The sequence below is a fragment of the Drosophila serrata genome, unplaced genomic scaffold (assembly GCF_035046125.1).
Source record: "Drosophila serrata isolate PLE 108 unplaced genomic scaffold, ASM3504612v1 contig_36, whole genome shotgun sequence".
NCBI lineage: Eukaryota > Metazoa > Arthropoda > Insecta > Diptera > Drosophilidae > Drosophila > Drosophila serrata.
In genome coordinates this window covers 544,830-571,011 of record NW_028256934.1, presented here as the reverse complement: position 1 = coordinate 571,011, position 26,182 = coordinate 544,830, and the positions used below count along the sequence as shown (strand labels likewise).

The window sequence follows — 26,182 nt, the reverse complement described above, 5'->3', positions numbered from 1 at the left end:
CAGATGTGCGAAATTTTATTTGGAACAAATATAAGAGCATTTCAATGAAACTATGCATTTATTCTTCTATATTATTTTAGTACTATATAAGTCGGAGCATGGCGAATCGGTGGACCATATATATACATATATATAGTTGCCATAGGAACGATCGGAAGTTTTTAAGAAAATAAATAAGTATGATCAGCAATTAACTATGAGCAGTACGTAACTCTGGACAGTAATTATCTATGACCAGTAAGTATGTATGATCAGTAAGTATCTATGACCAGTAAGTAACTATGATCATTGATTAACTATGAGCATTAAGTAACTATGATCAGTAAGTATGGATTATCCCTTACCAACTTTGAACACTAGTAAACAATGACTTGCAACTTTTTAAACACAACACATTTCTGAGACGAGCCCAGCAGCAGTCACTTCGTTCCGGGGAGGTGAGAACCAGTTGGGAATCATAAGCACAGATGTGCGAGATTTAATTTGGAGCTATTACAAAGAAACTATGGAGTTATTCTCCTATATAATTTTACTAGTATATAAGTCGGAGCATGGAGGATCGGGGGACTATATATATACATATATGTATATAGCTTCCATAGCAACGATCAGAACATTTTAAGAAAAAAATGACTATGATCAGCAATTAACTATGAGCAGTAAGTAACTCTGAACAATAAGTATCTAAAACAAATAAGTATCTATGATCAGTAAGTAACTATGATCATTGATTAACTATGAGCATTAAGTAACTAAGAGCAGTAAGTATCTATGACCAGTAAGTATGTATGATCAGTTACTAACTTTGAACACTAGTAAACAATGACTTGCAACTTTTTAAACACAACACATTTCTGAGACGAGCCCAGCAGCAGGCACTTCGTTCCGGGGAGGTGAGAACCAGTTGGGAATCATAAGCACAGATGTGCGAGATTTGTTTTGGAGCTATTACAATGAAACTATAGAGTTATTCTCCTATATAATTTTACTAGTATATAAGTCAGAGCATGGAGGATCGGGGGACTATATATATACATATATATATCGGCAATGGGCACGATCGGAAAAGTTTAAGAAAAGAAAAGTATAACTTTTCCAGTTTTCAACAGATTTTCATCAAATTTGATAAATATCCATTATATATTAATCTAGAATTGTGTGTAAAATCGGTGTAAATCGGACTACTATATTATATTACGATGGTTAAAAATAGAGGAAAATGCACAACGGTGAATGAATTGAAAGCAGGCATTACTTAATTGTCTTTTTAACATAAATATAAATAATTTATATTGCATTAATTCCTTGTGATCGAAATTCAATCTGCAAGGGTATAAAAACTTCACCTTTCTTGTTAGCTTTTAATTTCATTGAACAAACCAGTTGCCAAGTAGCCAGGCTTTAAACTAATGGCTTAATTAACTACTTAACTTAAGATTATTAACTGAATTGCAATTATATATATCGTATTTAATGATCTGGATAGAGAAAATCATTTCTGGCTTTCCCTTTGCCAGAATGCAATTTTCACCTGGATTCAGACTTGGTACATTTTGTCAGCATTTTATTTAGAAATGTACAAATATATATTTTTGTAATATTTATTTTCCCTGACTTGCTGGGGCAACAAAATGTGCAACTCAGCGTCGATTTTGTGTTGATTTGCCACCGTTTTTCCCCCTCAGCTTTGCCGCTTCCCCTCCCTTCACTCTCTGGCCGGTTGTTTGATTAAATTGTTTCAATTGTAAACGTTGCTCGCAATTTGTCAAGTCCAAGTGGTGTGTTTGTTATTTTTTTGTTGTATTTTTTCCCCGTTTTTTTCTGTATTTTTTTATTTTGTTTTTTTTTTTTTTATGTGGCGCGTGGCGCGAATTCGAATTAAGAAAACAAAAAATGCAAGAATGGTGGAGCTGAAAATGTGGCGACTCCAAAGATACCCTAGAATTATTTAATATTTCATTGAGAGCTTAAGAGTGTTGGTTAAAAACTTTAAGACATTTTAGAAAGGTGACTTTTCAGTAGGAAAATATTAAGTTCATTTTAACAAATAGATATAATTAATTGAAGTATAAATTATAAATAAAAATATATAATAAATATACATAAAAACACTTAATGATCTTGTTTAGAAGATAAGTAATATTATTTTTTAGTACACATATGTTTTGCTTTGCAGTTTATTTTGTTAAAAAAAATTCTAGCTGACTTTATACTTGAGAACTTTAAGGACAGATTTAAACCCTTTTTTTTAATATTTAAAGTATAAGAAAACATGCAGGAATGAATATCTTAATAATCCCCTTAAAATTCCCTTTTGGATTACCCAAAATTATATTAGAAATTTAATTTAATTTATTACTTTATATATATAAAGTGATTTACAGAGTACTCTGTTAGTCGTATATTCTTCAAATATATACCCTGTCCATTGGTATTTGGTAGCTAAGCAAACAACAGACTCAAATTGCCAATTTTTATACACTTTGTGCTCCTTTTCAAAACTAATCACGACTAATGAAAGACAACGACGGCAAGTAGCTGGCCTGTGGCTTGGCTTTTTGGGGTCAGCCACGCCCCTAACATATATATATGTCTTACTCTACATATATATATCTCTATATATATACACATATGTAGCATATAGTAAGGCCTGACACACTCTCGCCCCCACATCCATTGATTGACAGAGCGCCTGGGCCCGGCCAAAAAACAATCGAAGCCGCTTCAATCTGGACCCATGGAACACAGTCACAGCTTTGGACACAGGCGGAGAAGGGGTTCATTGTGAGGGGGGAGAGGGGGAGAGGTGGTGGTGTCGAGGTGGTGCCCCTCCTCACTGTCCTCGTTTGGTCAACACTGAGCTCTCTGGCCATAATTTAACCAAATGTCGTGCCAACGACAATGACGTCGATCACGCTCCGGTTTCTGGCTCCAATACAATTTGAATCGACTCGATTCGATTCGATTCGAGTTCGATCCGTTGCCCCCTTTTTCCATTTGCTAAATCTGTCACTTCAATGTCCTCAAGCATTTCCGCCCGAAAAATTCCATGGAAACCGCACAGAGAAGCAGGGATGCCAGGAAAATCGTGAAAAACTTTATATATACATATATTGTATAGATAAAGAAGATGAATATAGAATGATTTTAAATCAATATATAAAATAATAAATGAAAGAGGATATTTCATATTTATATGTGTTTAAAAATAAAGTGGTTGGTTTTCAAGAAATTCCACTTACAGGCAGAATCTATAAAAATGTCGATGCCTTAAAGCTATCGAAATATATTATACAAGTAGCTACTTCATCGGAAGCTCTTTATATTTGATTATAAATTTGAATCATTTTGGTGGAGCTCCATTTGGGATCATGTTATTGATATTTAACAATTTAATGAGAGTGTAAATATTTTAAAGATAAACAATTCCCCAATATAATTCATATCCTTGCATAGGGTATTATAAATTCAGTTAGAAGCTTCAAAAGCAGTGAAGGAGTCATTTCTGACCCCATAAATCATATATATTCTTGATCAGTATCAACAGGCGAATCTTTCTAGTTATTTTTGGCAGATTTTTTTTTTTTTAGTTTTTTCCAAATTTTTTAAGGGGTTACATCGTTAAAAATCCAAAAATTGGCAAAAATATGAATTTTTAACATTTTTTAACTGAGTATGCAGATTTATTATTCTATTAAAAACAAACATAGGGCCGCTTTCCGATTTGAAATTAATGAGTTTTTGCCTTAGTTATGATATTTTTAAGATTTAGTTAAAACAAAAACTTGTCACATCAAATAAAAATATATTTAAGTCCAAAGAATGGTATTATAATTTTAGTCACAAGCTTAAAACTGAATGAAGGAATTATTTCCGACCCCATAAATCATATATATTCTTGATCAGGATCAACAGGAGAATCTTTCTAGCTATCTTTGGCAGAAAAATTTTTTTTTTTAATTTTTCCATTTTTTTAAAGAAGTGGTTAAAATTGAACAATAAAAATGAGAAAAATTTCATTTTTTTTACATTTTCTACTGAGTATGCAGATTTGTTAAGCTTATAAAAACTAACAAAGAAACGCTTTCCGAATTAAAATTAATGCATTTTTGGCTGAGTTATGAGTTTTTTAAACTTTAAACTGCCGAAAAAATGGTCAAATAAATATATCAATAAATATCGTTGAAAGAATGGAAATATTTTAAGCTTAGTTATGATCTGTTTCCGATACTATAATTACTTTGACTTCCACAATTTCTTATTCTATTTTTCCTTTTTAATTTATGCTTTTATCAACTTTTTAAAGCTATATTATTTAAATATAAAAAATACCTTTTTATATTCATAGTATGAATTTCATACATATTTATTGTATATCAAAGTATTTCCCCAGTAATGATAATAAGTTCATTAAGTTCTTTAGCTATCAATGTGCTATTCAGTTATTTAAGCCATTACATTTATGTCTCTATTAAAACCAATTTAAATAATTCTTTTGCGATTTGTTAGCTTACATTTTGAGGCCATTAAAGTCGTAGAAAAAAATTAAAAATCCATTGAACCCATTTAGCTTTAAGTACTCCATACGTTTCTGTTGCTCAATTTCGTTATCTTTTGGCCCATTCAGCTTTGAGCGTTTTTTGTTACTGTTTTTGTATTTTTTATTTTTTTTTAATTAATGACTCAGTGAGGTAATCAATTTGTAATTTAATTTGCAATTTTATTTACATAGCAATTGATTTTGATTGTTGCGTTACAATAACACAGCCCCGCGGCTGAGACTGAGGCAGGGACATGTCCATATGTTTGTTTGGATGTCGGTACATATGGCGACCCAGTCCGACCAGATTGGACCCCAGATCGGGGGCTCTGTGCCACCGTGTCTCCATGTCTCCATGTCTGTGGCTTTTGGCTCAAATGCGGCTGCAATTGCATACGATTTGCATGCAATTGGCTGGGAAACATGTTTCCCCCTTGGGAAACTGGCATGAGGTGTGAGGGGCGGAAATTGAGGGTGGCTTTCCGTGGGGTTGGGATCATAAATATATCAAGTATAACTAAATCATATAGTAATCCGAAAACCGAAGTCTGAGACACACTTTCTTGCGAGGAAGTATGTATATATATGTATGATTATACAAAATCCAATAATATATATTTCAGAAAAATAATCAATATGTAGCTTAAAAATTGATAGGTTATTATATTTGCATGTTGCAAGACTTAGAAATTATGATTACCTATAAAGAAAGCACTTTGTTATCAAGTTCGAAGGGTAATCACTATCACTTTAGATGTTATCAGTCCGGAGGTCGCGCACAGAAAGAGGTCAGCGCGGTTGCAGCGCCTGTATTTATAGTTCCCGGGCAAAGAGAGCAGAGAAAGTGAGAGCGAGAGCGAGAGCGAGAGGGAAAGAGGTATCTCTAGAGTAACAGAGAGGGAGGCAAGCATACCGAAATGCAAACAGATTGAGAGAGAGAGGGAGAGAGAGAGATAGATAGCGACAACTCTTCAAATTCTATTTGGATTATATTTCCCACTTCTTCAGATTCAAATTGGATCGTATTTCCCACTTTGAAACTACAAGTTTTTTTGGCAACATTGCTGTGTCCTCTCCCTCTCTCTCTCGCCGCCTGCCATTATGGCGGAGCAACACTTCCGGCGGCCATTAGAAATACTATCTATGTTATGTTATGCCTATGTTAACTTACACTCTCCTCTCTGGAAGATAACATATCTGTTAAATTATTTTAATTCCTTTCAGGGGAATGCTAACCCATGTTAAGGTGTAAAATCGTTATTCACACATGTAAGACGTAAAATGTTAATCTGTTAAATTCCAGGATAATGTTAACATAACAGACAAATAAAAAACCAAACTAACTTTGAATTTAATCAAAGTATATATCAAAGTGCATATACCCTTCTCGATCTTTGTTGTTCCTTGTTCGCTGTCCGATATCCAATCATCGATCTCTGTTGTTCGAATCACCGATCGATTCGAAATAGATGAAATTCCAGCGCTAAAGGTGTTAAATGCAAGCGGGTGCAATTTACATCATCGATTTTATTAGCCAGCAGCGTTTATAATTCAATTAATGTGAAATAATACACAATTTGCATTCGTCACTTTTGCAGTAGTAGTATTATCTGTTTCAATTCCATTCCATTTCCGATTTCAAATGTAGTTTTATTCTATTTTATTTATAATTCGTTTATATGCTTATATATATTTATGCGAAATAATACACAATTTGCATTCGTCACTTTTGCAGTAGTAGTATTATCTATTTCAATTCCATTCCATTTCCGATTTCAAATGTAGTTTTATTCCATTTTATTTATAATTCGTTTATATGTTTATATATATTTATGCGAAATAATACACAATTTGCATTCGGCACTTTTGCAGTAGTAGTATTATCTGTTTCAATTCCATTCCATTTCCGATTTCAAATGTAGTTTTATTCCATTTTATTTATAATTCGTTTATATGTTTATATATATTTATGCGAAATAATACACAATTTGCATTCGTCACTTTTGCAGTAGTAGTATTATCTGTTTCAATTCCATTCCATTTCCGATTTCAAATGTAGTTTTATTCCATTTCATTTATAAGTAGTTTATACGTTTATATATATTAATGTGAAATAATACACAATTTGCATTCGTCACTTTTGCAGTAGTAGTATTATCTGTTTCAATTCCATTCCATTTCCGATTTCAAATGTAGTTCCATTCCATTTCATTTCCATGGCCAAATCGGTGGCGGTTAATTGTCGCATTTTGCTGATGTTTATTGAATATTATTATGATGTTTATGGCTTTTGGCTGTTATTGTCATGCTGACAAATTAGTTTCACACTTTTTGCCGACGAAACGCCAACGCCAACGATGCCCGATCCGGACATGGACACCCACACCCACACCCTCATCCACATCCACATCCACATCCCAGTCTCAGTCTCAGTCTCAGTCTCAGTTCCATTCCATCCATCTGGGCATCCGATCCGAACCGATCCATTCATTCATGACCGGACCAAAACCACCAGTTTTGGTGGATTTTATACCACCGCTCTTAACTGTCCGCCCACCGATTTTGTCTTTATTTTTATTTTTTTTTTCGCAAATTTAGTTACTTTCGGTGAACATTTCATTCTTATTTGTTTTAATTAATATGTGAAGTTGCTTCTCCAAGTTAATGATCTTCTCCAGAGTGATCATAAAACACTGGATAGTTTTTATTTTCATTTGATTTATGAGAGGAAGTCTCATTTCTTTCCTTCTAATCTTAGAACTTTACTTTATGATTTTATTTATGTTTATTATTTGCTTGTTTATATTTCTATAGTTATTTTTTGGTGGAATTTTCCTAGCTTTAAACTGAAAACCTGAGGAGCTTTAAACAACTGAAAACTGAAAACTGGAACGGAGCGCTCCACTTTTGGACGGTCGGTCCGTCGGTCTCCGCCTGCATTTATAATTAGTTCCAAATTTGTCGACGTCAAGATTTGTTTTTGGGCCCCCCTTTTTTTATGGACATGTCCAGAGAGGGGCACCGGGTACACTTCCAGATTCGTCGCACCAAATTGGCTTTTAATTCATAAAAAAATACGACGAAAAAATGCTCAAGAAATTTCGCCAGTTTTTGTTAGTTGTTTTTATTATTATTATGTCAGATCGCGTGGCCAGAAATCGCAAACAAAAAAACTAATAATAAATAAAATAGCAATCAATATTCGTTGAATTGGAGCGTGGCCAGGGGGAGATTTGTTGGAGTTTTTGTGTTAATTTTACGCAGAAATTTGGCGGCTGTGATAATCGAATTGGTTCCACAATTAATCCTCGAGATTCCCTTATTTAATTCAAACGATTTTGAATGATCTTTTACTGATTTGTTGTTGATTTTTGGTTGATTTCTTCAATTTAATGAATAATTTTTGGTTAATTTCGAACAGACTCTTTAAACATTTTCTGTTTAGTTACAAATGAACCTGTTCATTGAAAATGTTTTATGTTTATTTATAATTAAGCCAAATTTTTATGAGATTTAATTGCATTTGATGTAAGATTTAAGTCCTGGCATTTCTCAACAAATGGTATAAGCCATACTAAAAAAGTCTTACTACTACGATCAAGACTGAAATGTACAGTAAAAATATGGTGCTTTAATATTTAAAGAACTTTAATACATTTATTTAGTTTATAAGGTTATAACTACATGTATCTATTATTATACCCTTGCAGGGTATTATATTTTAAGTCAGAAGCTTAAAAATCGGTGAAGAAGTCATTTCCGACCCTATTAATCATATATATTCTTGATCAGCATCAAAAGCCGAATCGATCTAGCTATGTTTCAAGAACATTTAATTTTTTTTTTAAATTTCAACATTTTTTTAGGGGTTACATTGTTAAAATTTACCAAAAAAAAAAGACAAAAATTCGAATGTTTTTTATTTTTAATTTGGGTATGCAGATTTATTAACCTAATAAAAACTAGCATAGGAAAGCTTTTCGAATTAAAATTAATGCATTTTTAACTTAGTTATGCGATTTTTAAACTTTGATTTATCATAAACATTTCATATAAAATATAGATAAATTTTGGATTAAAGAATGGTATTATACTATTAGTCATAAGCTTCAAAATCAGTGAAGGAACCATTTCCGACCCTATAAATCATATATATTCTTGATCAGCATTAACAGACGAATCGATCTAGCTTTGTTTGAAGAAAATTAAATTTTTTCCAAAATGTCAACATTTTTTAAGGTTACAATTTTTAAAAATTCAAATTTGAATTTTTTTACATTTTAAACTGAGTATGCAGATTTATTAACCTGATAAAAACTAGCATAGGAAAGCTTTCCGAATTAAAATTAATGCATTTTTGACGAAGATATGAAGCACTTTCTATGGAGGGGTATGAAAATTTTGGTTTCCCGAAGCTTCCTTTTCTTAGTCATTCTTTGGGTTATAACATATTCTAATTAATATTTGTATATTTGTAAAACCATTTCCTTACATTCCCCCAAAGATTTCTATATAAACTTACACCTAACATATCAACATATTTTATATTAATATATTTAAAATCCCCTTAAACTCTGTCTAAGCTGACCCAATTCTGGAAGAATCTCCATCCCTAAGCTGATCGCCCAGCCCAGCCCAAAGAAACCTCGATCTGTAAAGCTTGTTGGGGCAATTAGCCAGCGAACATGAGTGTCAACACATGACTTGACCCCTTTCAGAGCATATTCTTTGCTGTTCCTTCAGCTGCAATCAGTTGGCAATCAGCGATGACTGCAGAGATACAAGATACACAAGCTACAAGATACAAGATACAGGAGTATGGGGGATCCCACTCACGTGGGAGTAGCAGAGATTCATGTAGATTTCTGTTAAAGAAATCCATTAAATAAAACCCGAGTTCTACTTCCGACTTGCGGCTAATTGCTAAACAAGTTATCTCATATTTCTCGACGTCTCGAGAACTCCATAAATTGGTTCTATTTAAAATAGCGATTATAATGGCAATCGGTTTGCTGGCATTTCCATTTCAGTTAATTCCGATGCCTGCATCGGATATTCGCATTACCGCCCAGCCTGAGATATATAGATCAACTTGGCCCCAGTGCCACTGCAGTGCTGATAGATGAAGTCATCGCCTGTCTTGGAAGCGATTTCTCGATTTCTCAGTCACTTGGCGGCTTCTGCGTTTCTCGATTTTTTCCCCATCCCATATAACCGAAGGCTATATAGTAAGGAAATCGAAGTGCCTTGCGTGATCCTATATGCTTGCTGTCAATCGCTATCGATTATCGGTTTTGTGAAGAAAAGACATATCAAAGCTTGCTCTAGGAGTTAAACTCAACATGTTTAATGCTCTTTTTGAGCTATAAAGAAGTTATAGAATATTTTCTATACCTCATTTAAATTGTAAAAAAAAAATTATGAATTAAAATCGAGTTGGTAATTAACGATATAAATCGATTTAAAATCGATTTTCATACAACATTTTGAAGGGAGAAAAGGAAAAGCTTATATTAAAAAAACGTAAACCAGGTTTAAAGTGTTTTCAATCTTAAATTATACATAAAATAATAAAAAGAAATATCAGAGCTGCAAGAAAAACAATGTTAATATGATAAAAATCGATCAAAATTAATCAAAAATATTAAAGAAACTCCATTTTTTAATCGTTTTCAATATATAAGGTCTTGTTAAAAGTTTATAAAAATAATTCCTTTAATGGATTAACTTACCCCAAGATCATTTAAGAGTATTTAAATATCGTTGTGCGATTACAAATCGATTTCCATGGAGTGCGGCACAGTGACAGCTGCAATCAAAACAAAGTTAGGCGAACGTTTATTCACATTGTATATCAATAAAGTTTTTACACATGCTTTGCATATTTGCAGCAATTACCCGGGCGACTGCGACAGGCCCGGATAATTGATGATTATGAGTGTGCGAGTGTGTATCGAAATCGGACTGGCAATCGGAATTGCAATCGCTTTTTGTAAATGTCGTGAGTCCCCCGCCTGTCCGAGGAGGGGAGGTGACACATAAATCGGCATGATGGCGTAGATATCATCTCTCTGGCATCCAACCGATAATGGATATTATACGGTGTGTATGTGCTGGCGTGGTAATAAGCCATCGGAGCTTATCCGTGGATCCGCCTGGGATTGGCCAATTAATTGATAGCGCCTACCAAATGCAAATGCCAACCGGCACCAAGATCGGTATACATGATATGGGGAATATGGATAAGCTAGAGACTGAGACTTGGACTCCGAGATATTGTCAACGTTTGAGAAACGCCAACGCTTGGATTCGATCGGATGCTGGAGATCCGAATCTTCCGATCTTCTGGCTGCTTTCGGTAGCCGTCACTCCCACGGACACCACCTATCCATCCGCCTATATGCCACCCACCTCCCGCCAGTCACCCGCTAGCCTGCACAGCAAGAAAATGCTAGTGATAACTACACAATAAAAATATATATATATTTAATGAGGGGATATAGAGTAAACTCTATGAACGGCATAAAATATTAATCCCTTTTGAGAGGAAAGGTATAGATAGAAATATTTCGATATTTTATGTGCATTAAATCGATTTACTTTTAAATATATAGGGTTAATGTAATCGGAAAATAATACAAGTTAAGAATATAACATTTTAAGAGTTATTTTAAGGTGGTATATATATAAATATTTCGATATTTTATCTGCATTTAATTAATATTTTTTATATATACATATAATATCTTTAAGAAGAGTGGATAAAGAACTCTATGAAGGAGAGGAAATATTAATATATCGGATACTGTGACCCTTTTTTAATCAAAAGTTGGTAAGGAAAAAAATATTTCGATATTTTATGCTCATTAAATCGATATTCTTTAAAATATATCGGCCTAATGTAATCGGAAAAAAACATGAAGATATAATAACAAGTCAAGAATTTGAAGGGTTATTATTGGAATAATCCAATATCTATAATATCGCTATTTAAAAGATAAATGAAATATTTTTATATTAAAAAATATGCTCTATATAAGCTTATAATATTTTCCATATATAAAATCGGTTTTTCCTCTCAATACATATTCCTAGCTCACATAGATTGTGTGTCAGAATAAGAAATCAGCAGGATTACATTCAGTCAAAAAGTTCTTCATTATATTATATAGTTTAATGAAATTTTTAAATAAAAAATATATGAAATATATCCTTAAGAACCACATAAAAACTAGACTATACTTTGTAGTTATTATTATATTTTTCTCGCAGTGTTGACAAGGCACAGAGTTACAGGGCCGATTGTCGTGCCACTGGGCCGCGCCCCTCGACGACTGCGAAAACGGCAATGGCTAAAGTATATTCATTTGTTTGCCAATCAGCCTGTCAATAATTGTCAACAAGGTGTGACTATGCCAATATTTAATTATTCGATTTCATTCAACGGCAATAACAACAGCAGCAGCCAACAAGCAACAACAATATTAACATCTAAGGCAGTGGCAATAAGTTGGCTCACAATCGTACATTTTGTCTAACTAAATTTAAAAGTCACCAACCAAAGGATTTAATATTTAATATAAATTGTATCTATACCCTTGCAGGATATGAAAATTCTAGTAAATAGAAGCATAAAACGCATCAACAAGCGAATCTTTCTTTCTTTCTTCTTGGGCAAAAATTCACGTTTTAAATGGAGTATGCAGTTTTATAAATCTGCTAAAAATAAACATACGAGAGCTTTCCGAATTGAAATTAATGCATTTTTGGATTAGGTCTGGATTTTTTAAATATTGATTTGTCGAAAAAATATGTATGTATGTAAAAATATAGGTAATATCCATTAAAAAATGGTATTGCACCTTCAGTCGGAAGCTTAAAAGAAAGTGAAGGAGTCATTTCCAACCCTGTAAATCATATATATTCTTGATCAGTATCAACAGGCGAATCTTTCTAGGCATAAAAAAATAAACTAATTTTTGTCGATTTTTTCCAAAAATTATAAGGGGTTACATCGTAAAAATTGTCAAAAATTGGCAAAATTTTAAAATGATTTAAACCTTAAATAGAGTATGCAGATTTGTTAACCTTGTAAAAACTACCATATGACCGCTTTCCGAATGGAAATTAAAGAGTTTTTGGCTTAGTTATGATATTTTTAAGATTTAGTTAAACAATAAATTGTCACACAAAATATATATAAATATTGTATGGTATTTTAAGTTTAGTCAGAAGCTTGAAACTAAGTGAAGGAGTCATTTCCGACCCTATAAATCATATATATTCTTGATCTGCATCAACAGGGCAATCTTTCTAGCCATGTAAAAAAGAAAAAAAATTTTGACAATTTTTTTTTTTAATTTTATCGTTAAAATTGGCAAAAACTGACAAAAAATTTTACTTTTTTTTACATTTTAGATTGAATATGCAGAATTATTAACCTAATAAAAACTTGAATGTGACTGTTTTCCGAATTGAAATTAATGCCTTTTTGACTAAGTTATGAAGTTTTGAAACTTCAATTTTTTCAAAAAAAAAATTGGCAATTGAAAAGAACTGAAATTTCTGGATCCTATATTTCTAAGATTATTCATATCTCAGTGAAAAATGCATTAATATCAATTCGGAAAGATTTGCCGTGCTAGTTTTTATGTGGTTAATAAACCTGCATACTCAATTTAAAATGTAAAAAAATTCAGATTTTTATAATTTTTTTAAATAAATTTTAACCCCTAATAAAATTTTGAAAAAAATGTTAAAATTTTGTTCCCCCCAAAGATGCATAGATCGATTCGCCTTTTAATGCTGATCAAGAATATATATGATTTATAGGGTCGGAAATGATTCCTTCACTACTTTTTAAGCTTTTAACTAAAATAATAACCGAAATGGGCATAATAATAATAATAATATAAAATTTCGAAAATAAATTGTATTTTCAACATTAAAAAGTGTTTATATTTAATGATATAGTAATCATTAAAGGAGTAAAATATTAACTGCAACCTTGTAATATTGTTAAACTTAATATAATTATATTTCAGTGCCTGATCTATAGATCTTATTTAATTTTCATCTAATATTCATTTTCCTCTTCTATATTTTTGTTGAAAGAATTAAAGAACTTATCGTTCCCGAGTTACTCATTTGCACAACATTTTAATGAAATGCCAGAAGAACTCTCGGATCTTGGCGTTGTTTTGATGGAACCGAAATAAGGCATTTGGCAATCATCATTCTGGGCCATAAAATCCATTTAGATAATTTGGTGTGTCGGTTATAAAAACCGAGATATAATTGCTCTATAATATAATTTATAGGTATAATTGTCTGAGTGGCAAATGGCTATTTCGAAAATTGAGTTGCCTAATAGGAACAAGTCCGGGGGAAAACGCAAAAAAAAAACACAAGAGATATCCCAGAATCGGAAATCAGTAAGACGAGCAGCTTTTGATTGTTATTTTTGATACATATATATATTATATATATGTATATATATATTTTGAATATATTTCGTTTATATTTTGATTCACTCTTTTGTATTTGTAGCTTGAATTCGCGTTGCTTGGTTTTGCTTTTCGGTTTTCTTTTGTTTTCAATGGTTTTTTTTATCATTTTGCGCATTTAATAATTTATTTATTTGATTGCAAAATCAATTTCAATAATAAATAATACAATAAAAAACTTTCTTTCTTTATGATTTTGTAGTTTTGTTTATTCTCTGTGTGTGTGTGTTGTTGTTGTTGTTGTTTTATTTTTTGATTTTAAGTTTTTTGTTCTTTTTAATTGATAAACACTAAGTTTAAGTTATTAGTACAAGTTGTTTTTTAGCTCTTTATCGTTTTATATATTTTTTGCTTGCAATTAATCAATTATTTAAAATTAATCAATCAATTATTAAATATAGAATATATATATAGAATATATATATAAATGTTTATATAAGCTACAAAAAAAAAGTCGTCATCGTCATCATCATCATCATAATAATAATAAACATAAAATAATAATAATAAGAATAATTTAATAGAATAAAAAATTAATACAATTTCTTTCTGTGTATGCGGTAAATTTCTTTCATATGTGTGTGTGTGTGGTGTGTGTATAAATATGTGTACATGGCATTTTTTTGAAATAGTTTCCTCTCTTTGTGATTTTCTCTAACAAATTTTTGTACATAATTATTGAAAATGTTTCGTAAAATGTATTTTTTTTTTATTTTATAAAATATAAACAATCTTATAATGTGTATGTGCGTATGTGTGTGTGTAATGTGTGTGAGTAACAATTAGTAGAAAATAATTTCACATTGAAAAGCTGCGTTTTCAATTTCCTTCATTTGCTGCTTTCCGCATTTTCTTTTATTTTTATTTTATTTTGTTTTTTTTTTGCGAAGAAAACATAAGTATTTTGTTTAAAACTACATTTATTTTTCCATTCAGTCAATCAGTTGAAACGTTTTGGGCTGCCTATCGGCCTATCGATACAAATGTCGATAGGCAGAGAGACATGCAGAGACATGCGCCAAATGCGTTTACCACTGTGTTTTGTTTCTCATAAATTATATAGATATATATGCGTGTGTATATATATATGTATATATATAAAAAAAATATTGTATATATATATATGTGTGTGTATGTATATAATCAGAATAATTAGATTTAAGATAATATTCTCATGCGATAGCCGATTATCGATTAGCTCTCATCTCTAACAGCTAACTGCTTCTGCTTTTCTCGCTTTCTGCTTTCTTTGCTTTCTTTTGCTTTCAAATTGCAATTTAAATTTGAATTTAAATGAATTGAAATTTCTTGCTTTTTTAGTTTTAGTTTTTTATCCTGCCTTCCTTTAAGTATTTTCAATAAGTCAATTTGTTTGTGTTTTTTTAAAACTCAGTACAGTTTTAATTTCGAATTCTTTTTTTTTTTTTTGTGTGTGTGCTTGTTTTTTTTAGTTTTTTGTTTTTTTTTTGTGTTCTTTTTAAATAAATTAAAATTTAATTTTAATGTTCGTTTTGTGTATGGTGGGGGTGTGTGAGGGGGAGTTACGGGAAGAAGAAATTCAGAAAATGCTTTCAATAGAAAAATTCTACGCTGGAGAATTTAAAGCAAACTGCACTGGTTTTAAGCTCCTTTCTCAGGATCACTACTCTTTCTCTCTCACTCTCTATCTCTCTATCTCTATTGCTCCCTCTTTTGCTCTCTATCTCTCTATTTCTCTGGTTTCCCATTTCTGCCTTCATATCATATAATACAAGTTTCCATTTGCTGCCCCTTCAAAGCCAAGTGACGGGACAACAATGACATTCAATGGGTTGGCTTTTTTTGGATCCCAGCTCCCAGAGGATCCCTCGATCCTCTCGAGCTGCTCAGCTGCTGGCGCCAGCGGATCGCTGCTGTTGGTGATGCGGCTGACGCTTGTGATGGCGCCGGGAGCGTCTACATTGCGTCGAACAGCACTCGTCCAGTGCCGGAGCAGCTGCATCCGGCTTCTCAAAGAGCCGCCGCTTGCTGGAGACACGCGTCTGCTGTTGCTGCTGCTGGCATGTGGAGCGGGAGCAACGTTTGCGGTCACAGTTCACCTTGGAGTCCTTTGGGAAAAAGAAAAAAAAAATGAAAAGAAGAATATTTCATTAGTGAAATTGTAATGAAAACATGGTGAAATTTCGCAATAAACAAGTTTATGGATTAATCTCTAAGCGATATAATCGATAAATCAATCAAATTGAAATTTTGCAACAAAAAGTTAATCGATTAATTTGAATTAATCGATAAACCAATCGAATTACTTTAGATAGCTTAAAATATAGACTCGACACTCACCTTGCAGCGGCACTTGATGCACTTTTGCTCGCCATGGGACATGAGGATTGGATGCCATTCCTGACCATTCTCATAAACCTTATTGACCACCTTGCAGCCACCGTTGGCCAGGATTTCCTCGGCTGTATGACTTGGTGATCGTTGCATCGCCTGATCCTGCAACACATTCGGATTGTTCGGTGTCGTCTTGTGGCCACCAGAGCTGCTCTGCTTCCCCTCGGGACAGACCTTGCAGCAGGCCTTCTTATCGGGACGATAGGCAAGCTTCTCGCTGCACTGCAGCGGTGGGCAGACGAGCCGGGGACAACGGATCTCCAAAGTCAAGGGATCACAACTGCAGGTGGTGCAGGTATCGAAACCATTGGGCGGCAGGAAGGGATGCCAACTGGCACCGGCGGGATGGAATTGTTCACCCAAGCGGCAACCTCGTCGTTGCTGCAACAGATCCGTGGCATTGGTGGCCGGTGAACTATCGCCACCGAGGAGGATCGAGGAGGAGGAGGAGGAGGAGGAGGATAACCCGGAGGAGATGGCAGCCACTTCCCTCTTGGGCACACAGCTGGGACAGCACTCACCCTCACGCTGGAAGAGCTGCTCCGTGGCAACCTTGCACTTGAGGGCAGGACACTTGATCACCTCGCAGCTGGATTGACCTCGAAGGCAGGCACACATCTGGCACTGATCCTGGGCACTTCTCCACTGCTCCGACTCATTGTAGAAACGTCCAGAGTGGAAGCACTTGGTCTCCCCAGTGACCATATGATTGTCATTGTGATCTCCCGGCACGGGCACATTATTATCCGTATAAACTGGGAAACAGTGATTCGGCACCTTGGTGCTCTTCAGCTTGCCACGGAGCAGGAGCTGCTTGGTATGCTTCGAGTGAACCTCCAAATAGCAGACACTAATCTCCAATTTGATGAGCTCCGCCGAGGGCATGCTTAGGAAGAAACCTTCCAAATAATTGCCATTGAATTCTTCCAGTAATTTCCGCGTCACAGGAGCACCAATTGCTTCGATGGGTTTCTCCTCCAAATAAAGTTGCAAATCCTGGGCGGGAACACCATTGAGAGTCACCTCATAATGCAGATTGCATTCATTATCAATGGACATCCAGGCCATGCCAACAGCATGTGGATTCTCCGAGTGCTCCTGTCGCTTCAGGAGAATGGGTTCCGCGGAGTCACGGGCATCGGCAACGGGACGTGGGACAAGACGACCACGAATCAGACTGGTTTCATGCTCGGTGGCTACATTGACGCCCAATTCGCCGGCATAGAGGGATTCAAGAACCTTGGGTCCCAGTTTCTCCACACTTCCAATGGCCTGATTGAAGTTAAAACTCGGTGTAAGATCCTCCAGCTTGGCCTTGCGCTTTCCTTGTTCCTCAATTAAACTGATATTGGGTCTATCCCGGGTATTCACATGCTCCGTCTCGATGTTGTAGGCCAAAGAACCATCGGTATTCAGATAGACCCAGGCCAGACCACTGCTCTTGGTCGCAGAATCCGGACTATGAGGAGTCAGTAAAGTTTGAAAGATCTCACAACTGGCACGGGTCACAATATGTCCCTGAATGCGCAATTGAGGATACTTTTTGGACTCGACAGTGAGCAGGAGTTTACCCCTCGACATGAGTCGTAGGTTTTGTATGGAAATGGGCGAGGATAGTTCCAGGACATTGATCTCGGCGGAGGGTTTACGCACTCGTGGAATCTCATCAAAGACCAACTCTTTGCGTTCCGGCAGCTCGATCCTAACACTCAAGGCGGCATCGGCAAACTCTTCTGCCCCAAAGACACCATTAAAGACCAGGGTTAGATGCATGGATGAGGCTGCTCCACTGCTGGTGGACACAATGGCTGTACCACCGGCTCCTGCCAGTTGAGGATCAGCTCTGCCATTGGTTGTCTGTGGTGGTTCCAGCAGCGAACTAAAGAGCTCTGTCTGCAAAGCCGTATATTTGGCCACCTTTCCAGCCAGGGCTAATTCAGCCTGATGTTTATTGCCCCACAGGAGGACCACATGGAGACGATCGTCACGAAGGATACGCTTGTAATCCCTGGGCACACGTCGCCAGACACCGCATATCTTGCCCGTGGCATTCTGATAGACACTTAGTGTCCCCGCCAGTGTGGTCTCCAGTTGATGTTCTTCCAGGATTACACCAGCATCGTCCACAAATTGAATGGCCCGAGGACGACCGATACGCGATGAGGTGTAGAAGGAATAGTAGAGGTTTTTTTTGTGAAACAAAAAGCGAGCGGTGGCCACCACATTCTGTGGATTGTAGGTGGTGTACATGGATTTCATTTCCTCACCCTTGAGGAAGTAGGAGGTGCGGCCCGTGAGTAGCGCAGCGTAATCTATAAAAAAAAGGGTTAAAAAAGTGGGTTAGGTTACAGGTTAATATTTAGGAGATGCATCTTGAAGATACTTGGGAAACTAGCTTCAAAGATATAGTCTCTTAAGGCACTTTTTGATCAATTAATTAACTATAATTGAATTATTTAATATGCTTCCAAATCTTTTGTCTTTATTAAATGTATCTTTAGGTGCATCTTTAGGATTTCCTGTAGGGTTTCCTTAGGGATTTCCTTTGGTAATTTTCCTGGTAGCGGTGCTTTGTACTTACGTTTCATGTTGCGCTCTTCCTCCTCATTGGGCACCGGCACATCCAAGGCCACATCCGTATCTGTAAGATATCAAAGAGAAGAATGAATACAAGGATGAGAGATGCTGGGCGATAAGCTATACAGTTCGACCTTAAATGGAATTTAGATATAAGCCAACAACAAATGCTTCGAAAACCCAATGTGTGTTCGTTCCCCTCTCTCTTAACCATTCATTCAGAGTTTCGATTGAATGAAGGTGAAGCCGGTAGGCGGATGCCAGGGGATCATGCTCATCCATGAATGAGGCCAGGCCAGGTAGGGAGTCTAACCTGAGCCCTGAAACCCAGGTGGCATTCCATTAATCGTGCATAAATTTGGTGGGCAGGTAGGAAGTGCTTGCTTAGGTGCTTTCCCGGAATCCACATGACACTGGGACCTCTTTTTTATTCTTTGGCGTGAAAGTAGGTGGACACATTTCCGCTGTCCCGCTGATTGACACCCGGTCAGGGAGGCAGAAACATAAATCACCATTACCATCCAGAAGACCGACAAAAGCTGATTAAAGCCCAGCTCCAGCTCCTTCCAACTTCCCTACTCCTCCTGTCAATGGCATTTCGATTATTTTTATGCTGTTCTGGAGAGAGAAAAAAAAAGAAGAAAACCCCCTAAGCCGCAGAAAATAAAAAATAAACGTAAAGAAATACAGAGAGCTGGGTATCGCATAATGAAGGGCGACAAATCTGACACCTTGTATAGCATTTTATTGAGAGACCCAGACGCGGCACCAGCTTGAGATCCCAGGTTCGGGCTCCAACTCCGAGGTCCAGGTCTTGAGTCTGGAGTCTGGAGTCTGCCTCTGTGGCTTCTGCTGTCCGATCTTATCGCCTGATCTTAATACGAGCCACTTGGCCAGCCAGTTTTGGCCTTAACTTGAGCCTCAGCCTTTCTGGCTTTTCAATTTGTGGACTCTACATTCTTGGGGCTTATTGGTGTATCTTCTCTGCCCTTGAATCGCATTTGCAGATGAATGAAATTTTCGTTCTTCTTTATTTTTGTTGTAAGGCCAAGATAAATGAGTTTTGGTGAGCACAAAGACGACGACACGTTGCCGCATAACGTCGAGAGAGGGGGTAACCGATGGACATCATGGCCTGGAGTTGGAGAATTTTATAGGGTAGGGGGTTTAGGTACGAATGCCGACAAAGCCAGCCCAGTAAGCCAGAAAGACCGAAAGACAAACGACACCTTTTTGGTATTGAGTCAACGCTTTGGTATGTGGGGTCGGCCCCAAAGAAAAAAAAAGAAGAGAATCTCGACGGCAGCTCATTAACAAAAAAAAGATCAGAGAAAAATTAAGGCAGAGAAAAAATAATCAGAAGAATCAGATTGGAAAAAGATATATGTATGTGTGGTTATAAAGATCAAACTTAAGATCAGATGGGAATATAAAAGATCAGTCTTTTTGTAACCTGTGACTATTAAAAGTTGATCTTAGCACTTAGGATCAACCATGATCACACTCTATCAACTAGAACCACCCCAAAACCAAACCGATACAGACCATGTAATAGCCTAGCAATTATGGTAAGACCTCTATCTCTCTCTCTTACTCTCTCTCTTTCTCTCTCTCTCTTTCTCTCTCTTTCTTTCCCTCTATCTCCCTCTGTATCCCATAGATAAGCTTTAGGTTAAGGTTAACAATTTGGTTTAATAAGACCCCTGAAGACTAGAAGGATTTTAAGGGGATCTTAAAGGAGTCTTTGGGTTCTTTTAAGATCTCTTTCTGCCCCTTTAATCAACACAATTCGATTGGGCCCAAGACCGGACACCTTGTTAGCTCTATTTCTTAGCCTTATCGCGGGCCACAATCGCCACTTAAGGTTGAGGAGAACAAAAAAAAACCCAAGAGAAGAGAAATAAAAAAAACTGGGAGAGTGGGAACATAATAGACAGTTCCTTTGCCGAACCGATAAAGATAACGATACAGATAAAGATAAAGTCAAAGATTTTATTGTCTCGATGGCGCAGCTCACGCCTGGACATAAAAAATGAATTTTTTTCGGCCCCGATACTCCGATATCGAGATCCTTTTGTGGCCACCACAAAGTTGCTGCTGCTGATAATCAAGATCCAGATTGGAGATTGGAATCCGGCTCTGAGCCAAGGGAAAGGGTATGTCCAAAAGGGGATGGACTCTTTCTGAGACCAAAAACAAAAGATGTCATCAAGTTGAATCTCTCTCTCTTTGTAAAAAAACATCAAGTTTTATTGTCTACCTGAGGGGATATATACGCTGGGACCGCCCGCCGTTTGTGGCGGCAAATGAGATAATTTAATAAGCGTTAAAATGCTCGAGTTATGTCATTATAAAAATGAACGAACCACAGAAAAAAAAAGAAAGAAATAATGTAATGCCTGCGCATAAATTAATGGCAAAACGCGGGCGGGAAAGGAGTTGGCATCGATTGGAATCGTTCGGGAATCGATCGATTGGAAGCTGGCCAAAAGATGCGAGAATCCCAAAATGGACATTCAACGACAAAGAGGCAGAAGGCAATTGTTGATGTTGATTATATGTATGGCCATGTCATGGGCTTTCGAGGAGCATCGTGGAGCCTGACAACTTGCCCAGGACTTGGGCCTTAAAAATACAGTAGAGACTCGATAAGGTGATCGAAAGTAGCTATAACTTTGTATATATATAAATCAGGGAGAATCTATATAACTTTATATATATATTTTACCTTTTGTATATCTTCATTACAAGTTATCCCAGGATTTTTTGTTTAAAAACTTCTCTTAAGATCAAAAGGAAAAGCTTCTACTATATATATAAATCTAGGGAGAATCTATATAACTTTATATATATAGTTTACCTTTTGTAAATCTTCATTACAAGTTATCCTAGGATTTTTTGTTTTAGAACTTCTCTTAACTATTTTTGTAAAGATTTCAAGACATTTAAGAGCTCTTCCAGCTAGTTCAAAACCTATATATCTTCATTACTAGTTTTTATAAAATATTATTTTAAAAACTTATCTTAACTATTATTGTAAAAATTTCAAGGCATTTAAGAGCTCTTCCAGCTAGTTCAAAACCTATATACTTATTATATTATTTATATATTTAATTACTACTTTTCCTAGAACTTTAGTTGAAAAACTTCTCTTAACTATTTTTGTAAAGATTTTAAGACATTTCAGAGACTTTATTTTCCACATTTCCTTCAAAAATATCTGCAAATTCTTTTGGAATGTGTTGCTTAAACCCCATTTTACATGGAATTTTCTTTCAGTGCACACATAATATGCGGACTATGAGGCAAAAAACCCAAGTTAGGCAAAAAATAACTTTGGAAGCGATCGTTTCAGGCTGTTGCCTGTTTGGCTTTGTGGCTTTTGCTGCCTGCTGCCTGCTGCCTGCAAAATATTTGTACAATAGCCATGGCTTCACTGAGATGGCTAACTGAGATGGCCAAGATGGCTAGCTGACTGCGTGAGAGCCAAAGAGTCTCCGAGTCTCGCATGGAAAAGCCGCGCCCGTGCCTTCTAACTATTTATGGCAAACGAGTTGGGAGTTTTGCAAACAACAAAAACACCCAGAAACCAAAAGAAAAAATATATATATATATAGAGAAAAAACTATCTATCTATATATAAAGAAAAAGCAAAGGAAATTTAAGGAAAATTTCCCAAAAAGGAGGAAAAGTGAAATTGTTTGGTTTGTTGGTTAAGAAAGGTCTCGAGGGTCAACGTCTCTTTGCATAAGCAAATGAAAAATTGCCGCAAAACGGAAACTAATGATGTGCTGCAACAGACCCCTTTAACCCCTTGATGCCTGCTGCCATCCCATTCCCGTTTTCCAACCAGTTTTCCAGTTTGCCACACAGCAACAGGCATGCAACATGCATGCAACAACATGCAGCAACATGCAACATAGCTGGAAAAAGACTGGAATCCAGGCAGCACTTGGTCTGATTATGTGAAAAATGTCACAGAGAAATCTCTCTCTCTCTCTCTCTCTCGGTGAGAATTTTGACCAAATATTTGGGGAATATATATTATATATATCCCTGGTAATTGGTCTATTAGTTAGGCACGTGCGCCCCCAATGGGGGACCCCGGCAAATACTTGAAATACTCTTTGCCTGTTTTCAATAATATTGCCACCAGAAATCAGGCGCCATTCGGGCGATATAAAATAGATTGCAAATAAAACACACACAGAGAGAGAGAGCAGAGCAGAGCACAATAAATAAATGAAAAAGCCACCAAAAGTAGTGTATATAATATATATAATATATATAGTAGAAATCATCAGACTCTGAGACATAAAAACGAAATATAAATTGCGTAGCGTTGACCTTCATTTCGGGCCAAGTAATTTTTCATAAACAATTTACGCGTTTCGGCCAAGTCCGTGGATATATATATATATATATCTATCTATATATATATATAGATGCTATATAGTCAAAGATCGAGGCAGCTGGCATCGCTGTTACGCTTAATTATTCATACCAGACAAGAGATATGGCAACGAATCGGTGTCTAATCCCGATTTATATTAGCAAAAACCATTGCATATGTCAAAATATTGAAACATTATGCGGAAATTATGGTTCTCGGGGAGGGAAAATATATAGAAAATGGATTTTTTAAATGAAATCGAGTTGAGAGGGTTTAAGCTATGGAAGTACAAAGTATCTTTGAGATACCCTTTCCTTGAAGCATTTGTTGGGCTTGTTAATACATTTATTATTTATAATATATATACTATTATTAAGTGGACTTACCGTTTCGATCGCCGGGACAGGTCTTGCAGCATTTTCCAGGCAGAGAGATGGGATCATCGCATTTTGCTGGCGGACACTCGTTCTTGATATTGCGACACTGAACGCGTGCAACGATGCGGCGTTTCTTGGGTATCTACAAGAAATAATAATAAATAAAAAATAATAAATAAATAAATAAATAAATAAATAAATAAATAAATATATAAAAAAGAATACTATAAACTAAAACCTAGAAACAAAAGAAATACAAATTAACTGGCACCCAAGAACTAAATAAATACAAATTAATTGGTACAAATATAGAATTGCCCTCTGTATTATCTGTTTATTTTGTTCTGTTAATAATTATTTTTTAAAAATTTATACATATATATGCCGCCACTCTGCTTTTTGATGTTTCTCTCTCTTGGCCTTTTTTATTATTAATTTTTATTGGTCGCCGTCGCCGTTGCCGTTGCCTTAAAGTTCAACAGCAGCAACATGTTTTAAATAATTTTATGATGTGCTCATTTGCGACGCTTGCAGGCGACATAAATTATAATTAATTAATTTCAAAGCTGACTTTTATGCAATGCACATTAAAAATTAAAGCAAGCAAAAGAACGGAGTAATAATCTATCTATAGAGATGCGTCTGGTCCATCGCAGACTAGCAACAACAACAAGGAGAGGCAATTAATTTCTGTCAAGCAATTTTTACCGATACACCGATTTGGATTCGGATAAGTTATATATATATATAGGTATATATATATTTGACGCTGTTATTCGAGGACACCGACAAGTGTGTGTGACATTTTTATGTGTCGCTTTCGATGGGAAAATGGTCTTGCCCTCGCCACGCCCCCTGTTTCTTCTTGGCACTGCAACATGTTTGTATTTATTTATTTTGTATTTTGTATTTTGTAGTATTTTTTTTTGCGTAATTCGATCGAACAGCCACGATTTTGTTTTTCAATTTGAGCGAAATGTCTGGGCAAGGCTATAGGAATATTTTGGCTCTGATTCGTAATATAGAAAGCATAAAGCTTTCAAATCGATATTAATCATGCGTGGAAATGCCATAAATTAAGCGCGTCCAAACTGAAAACACAATCATTTTCATTTGCCGACGTCTTTTAGCATTTTTCCTGCTTGGCTTTTCCTCGTTGTACCCAGTGTGTCGACGGTCATTAGTCAATTTTTTTGTATATTTTCCCGACGCCGCCCATCAGTTGGAATTTGTTTGCTATTTTGCATCTGAGGGGGATTTTTCAACTGACCAATCGAGGGTTTTATAAATTGTGCATATTTTCTTAGGTTTTAGGTACGTTTTCCTGTGATTTTCGACAAGTTAGGTACAGTTTTTCAAAGGTTAGGTACATTTCTAGGCGAAGTTCTGAATGTATTACATATTATTTTTGTAATTTTTTAACTGGTTAATCGTGGGCTTATTTCTTGAGATCTTTCCTATATGATATAGTGACTTTGTACCTAAGTTGAGTACATTTCTGCTACATTTTAAGGTACAGTTGTACCCAATTTAAATAAGTTTTGCTAGTTTAATTCACTCAGTCTCTTTTTTTAATTCTTTGAATTATTATTTATATTATTTTTTAATTTTTCAACTTATCAATCATAGCTATATCTCTTTAATAATCTCCTAAGACTTAGGTACAATTTTAGTTGCAGTTTTAAGGTTTGTTTCCTAGTTCTTTGATATTTTTTGGGTATATAAATTTAAAAAAAAATAATAATAGTAGTAAAATGTGTACAAAATGACTTACCGCCACGCATTCGCATTTAATGCAGTACATAACGCCAAAGGGTGGACCCAAATCCGCATACCAGGTCGAGCCCAATTCACGCAGGACCTTGCCAAACTGACATTCGGTAACTAAACAAAAGGAAAATAAATAATCAATAAGTAAATCAATAAATAAATCATATAAATAAAAAATTATAATTAGATATATATATATAGAAATATAAATGAAAACCATTCAAATACGCTTCCTCAATTGCCATTTAAGATGTGTGTGAACTCTCGAATGTTTATTGCAATTTTTGCCATTTTATTTTCAGGTTGCTGGCGCCAGTCAGCAATGCAATTGCCCATATATACAAATATATATATATATATATATATGGGAAAATATATATATTTATATGGAATAGCTATAGCGACGGCAACAGCCGATGCCTATATATCAACGCCGATGAGCCAGAGCGAGGTTAATAATAATAATGAAAAGCCATAAGCGACAGAGACGCCCACAGGCAATATCCCAAACCCGAACCCGAACCCAAACCAAAGCCAATCGATCAGCAACTAATTAACTTCAATCGAGAAAAAATAAACTAAAAAACGAGGCTCCCCAGTTGGAAAATGCAGGCCCATCCAGGCAACAGTTTATCGTCTGTCATTT

General features: G+C 35.4%; 1 protein-coding gene across 5 annotated transcripts in view; it reads right to left on the bottom strand.

Moving 5' to 3' along the window:
* Positions 1–14,225: 14,225 nt before the first annotated feature.
* sog (chordin short gastrulation) overlaps positions 14,226–26,182 on the bottom strand; it is a 33,206-nt gene continuing 21,249 nt past the window's right edge. For all 5 annotated transcript variants that reach the window (XM_086835050.1, XM_086835053.1, XM_086835051.1 and 2 more), the window contains 5 exons: positions 25,541–25,650; positions 23,776–23,908; positions 19,001–19,060; positions 16,366–18,731; positions 14,226–16,133 (listed from right to left, as the gene is read on the bottom strand). In XM_086835050.1, coding sequence (XP_086691176.1) covers positions 15,912–16,133; positions 16,366–18,731; positions 19,001–19,060; positions 23,776–23,908; positions 25,541–25,650 — 2,891 coding nt within the window. In that variant the 3' untranslated portion in view covers positions 14,226–15,911. The remainder of the gene's footprint in view (positions 16,134–16,365; positions 18,732–19,000; positions 19,061–23,775; positions 23,909–25,540; positions 25,651–26,182) is intronic.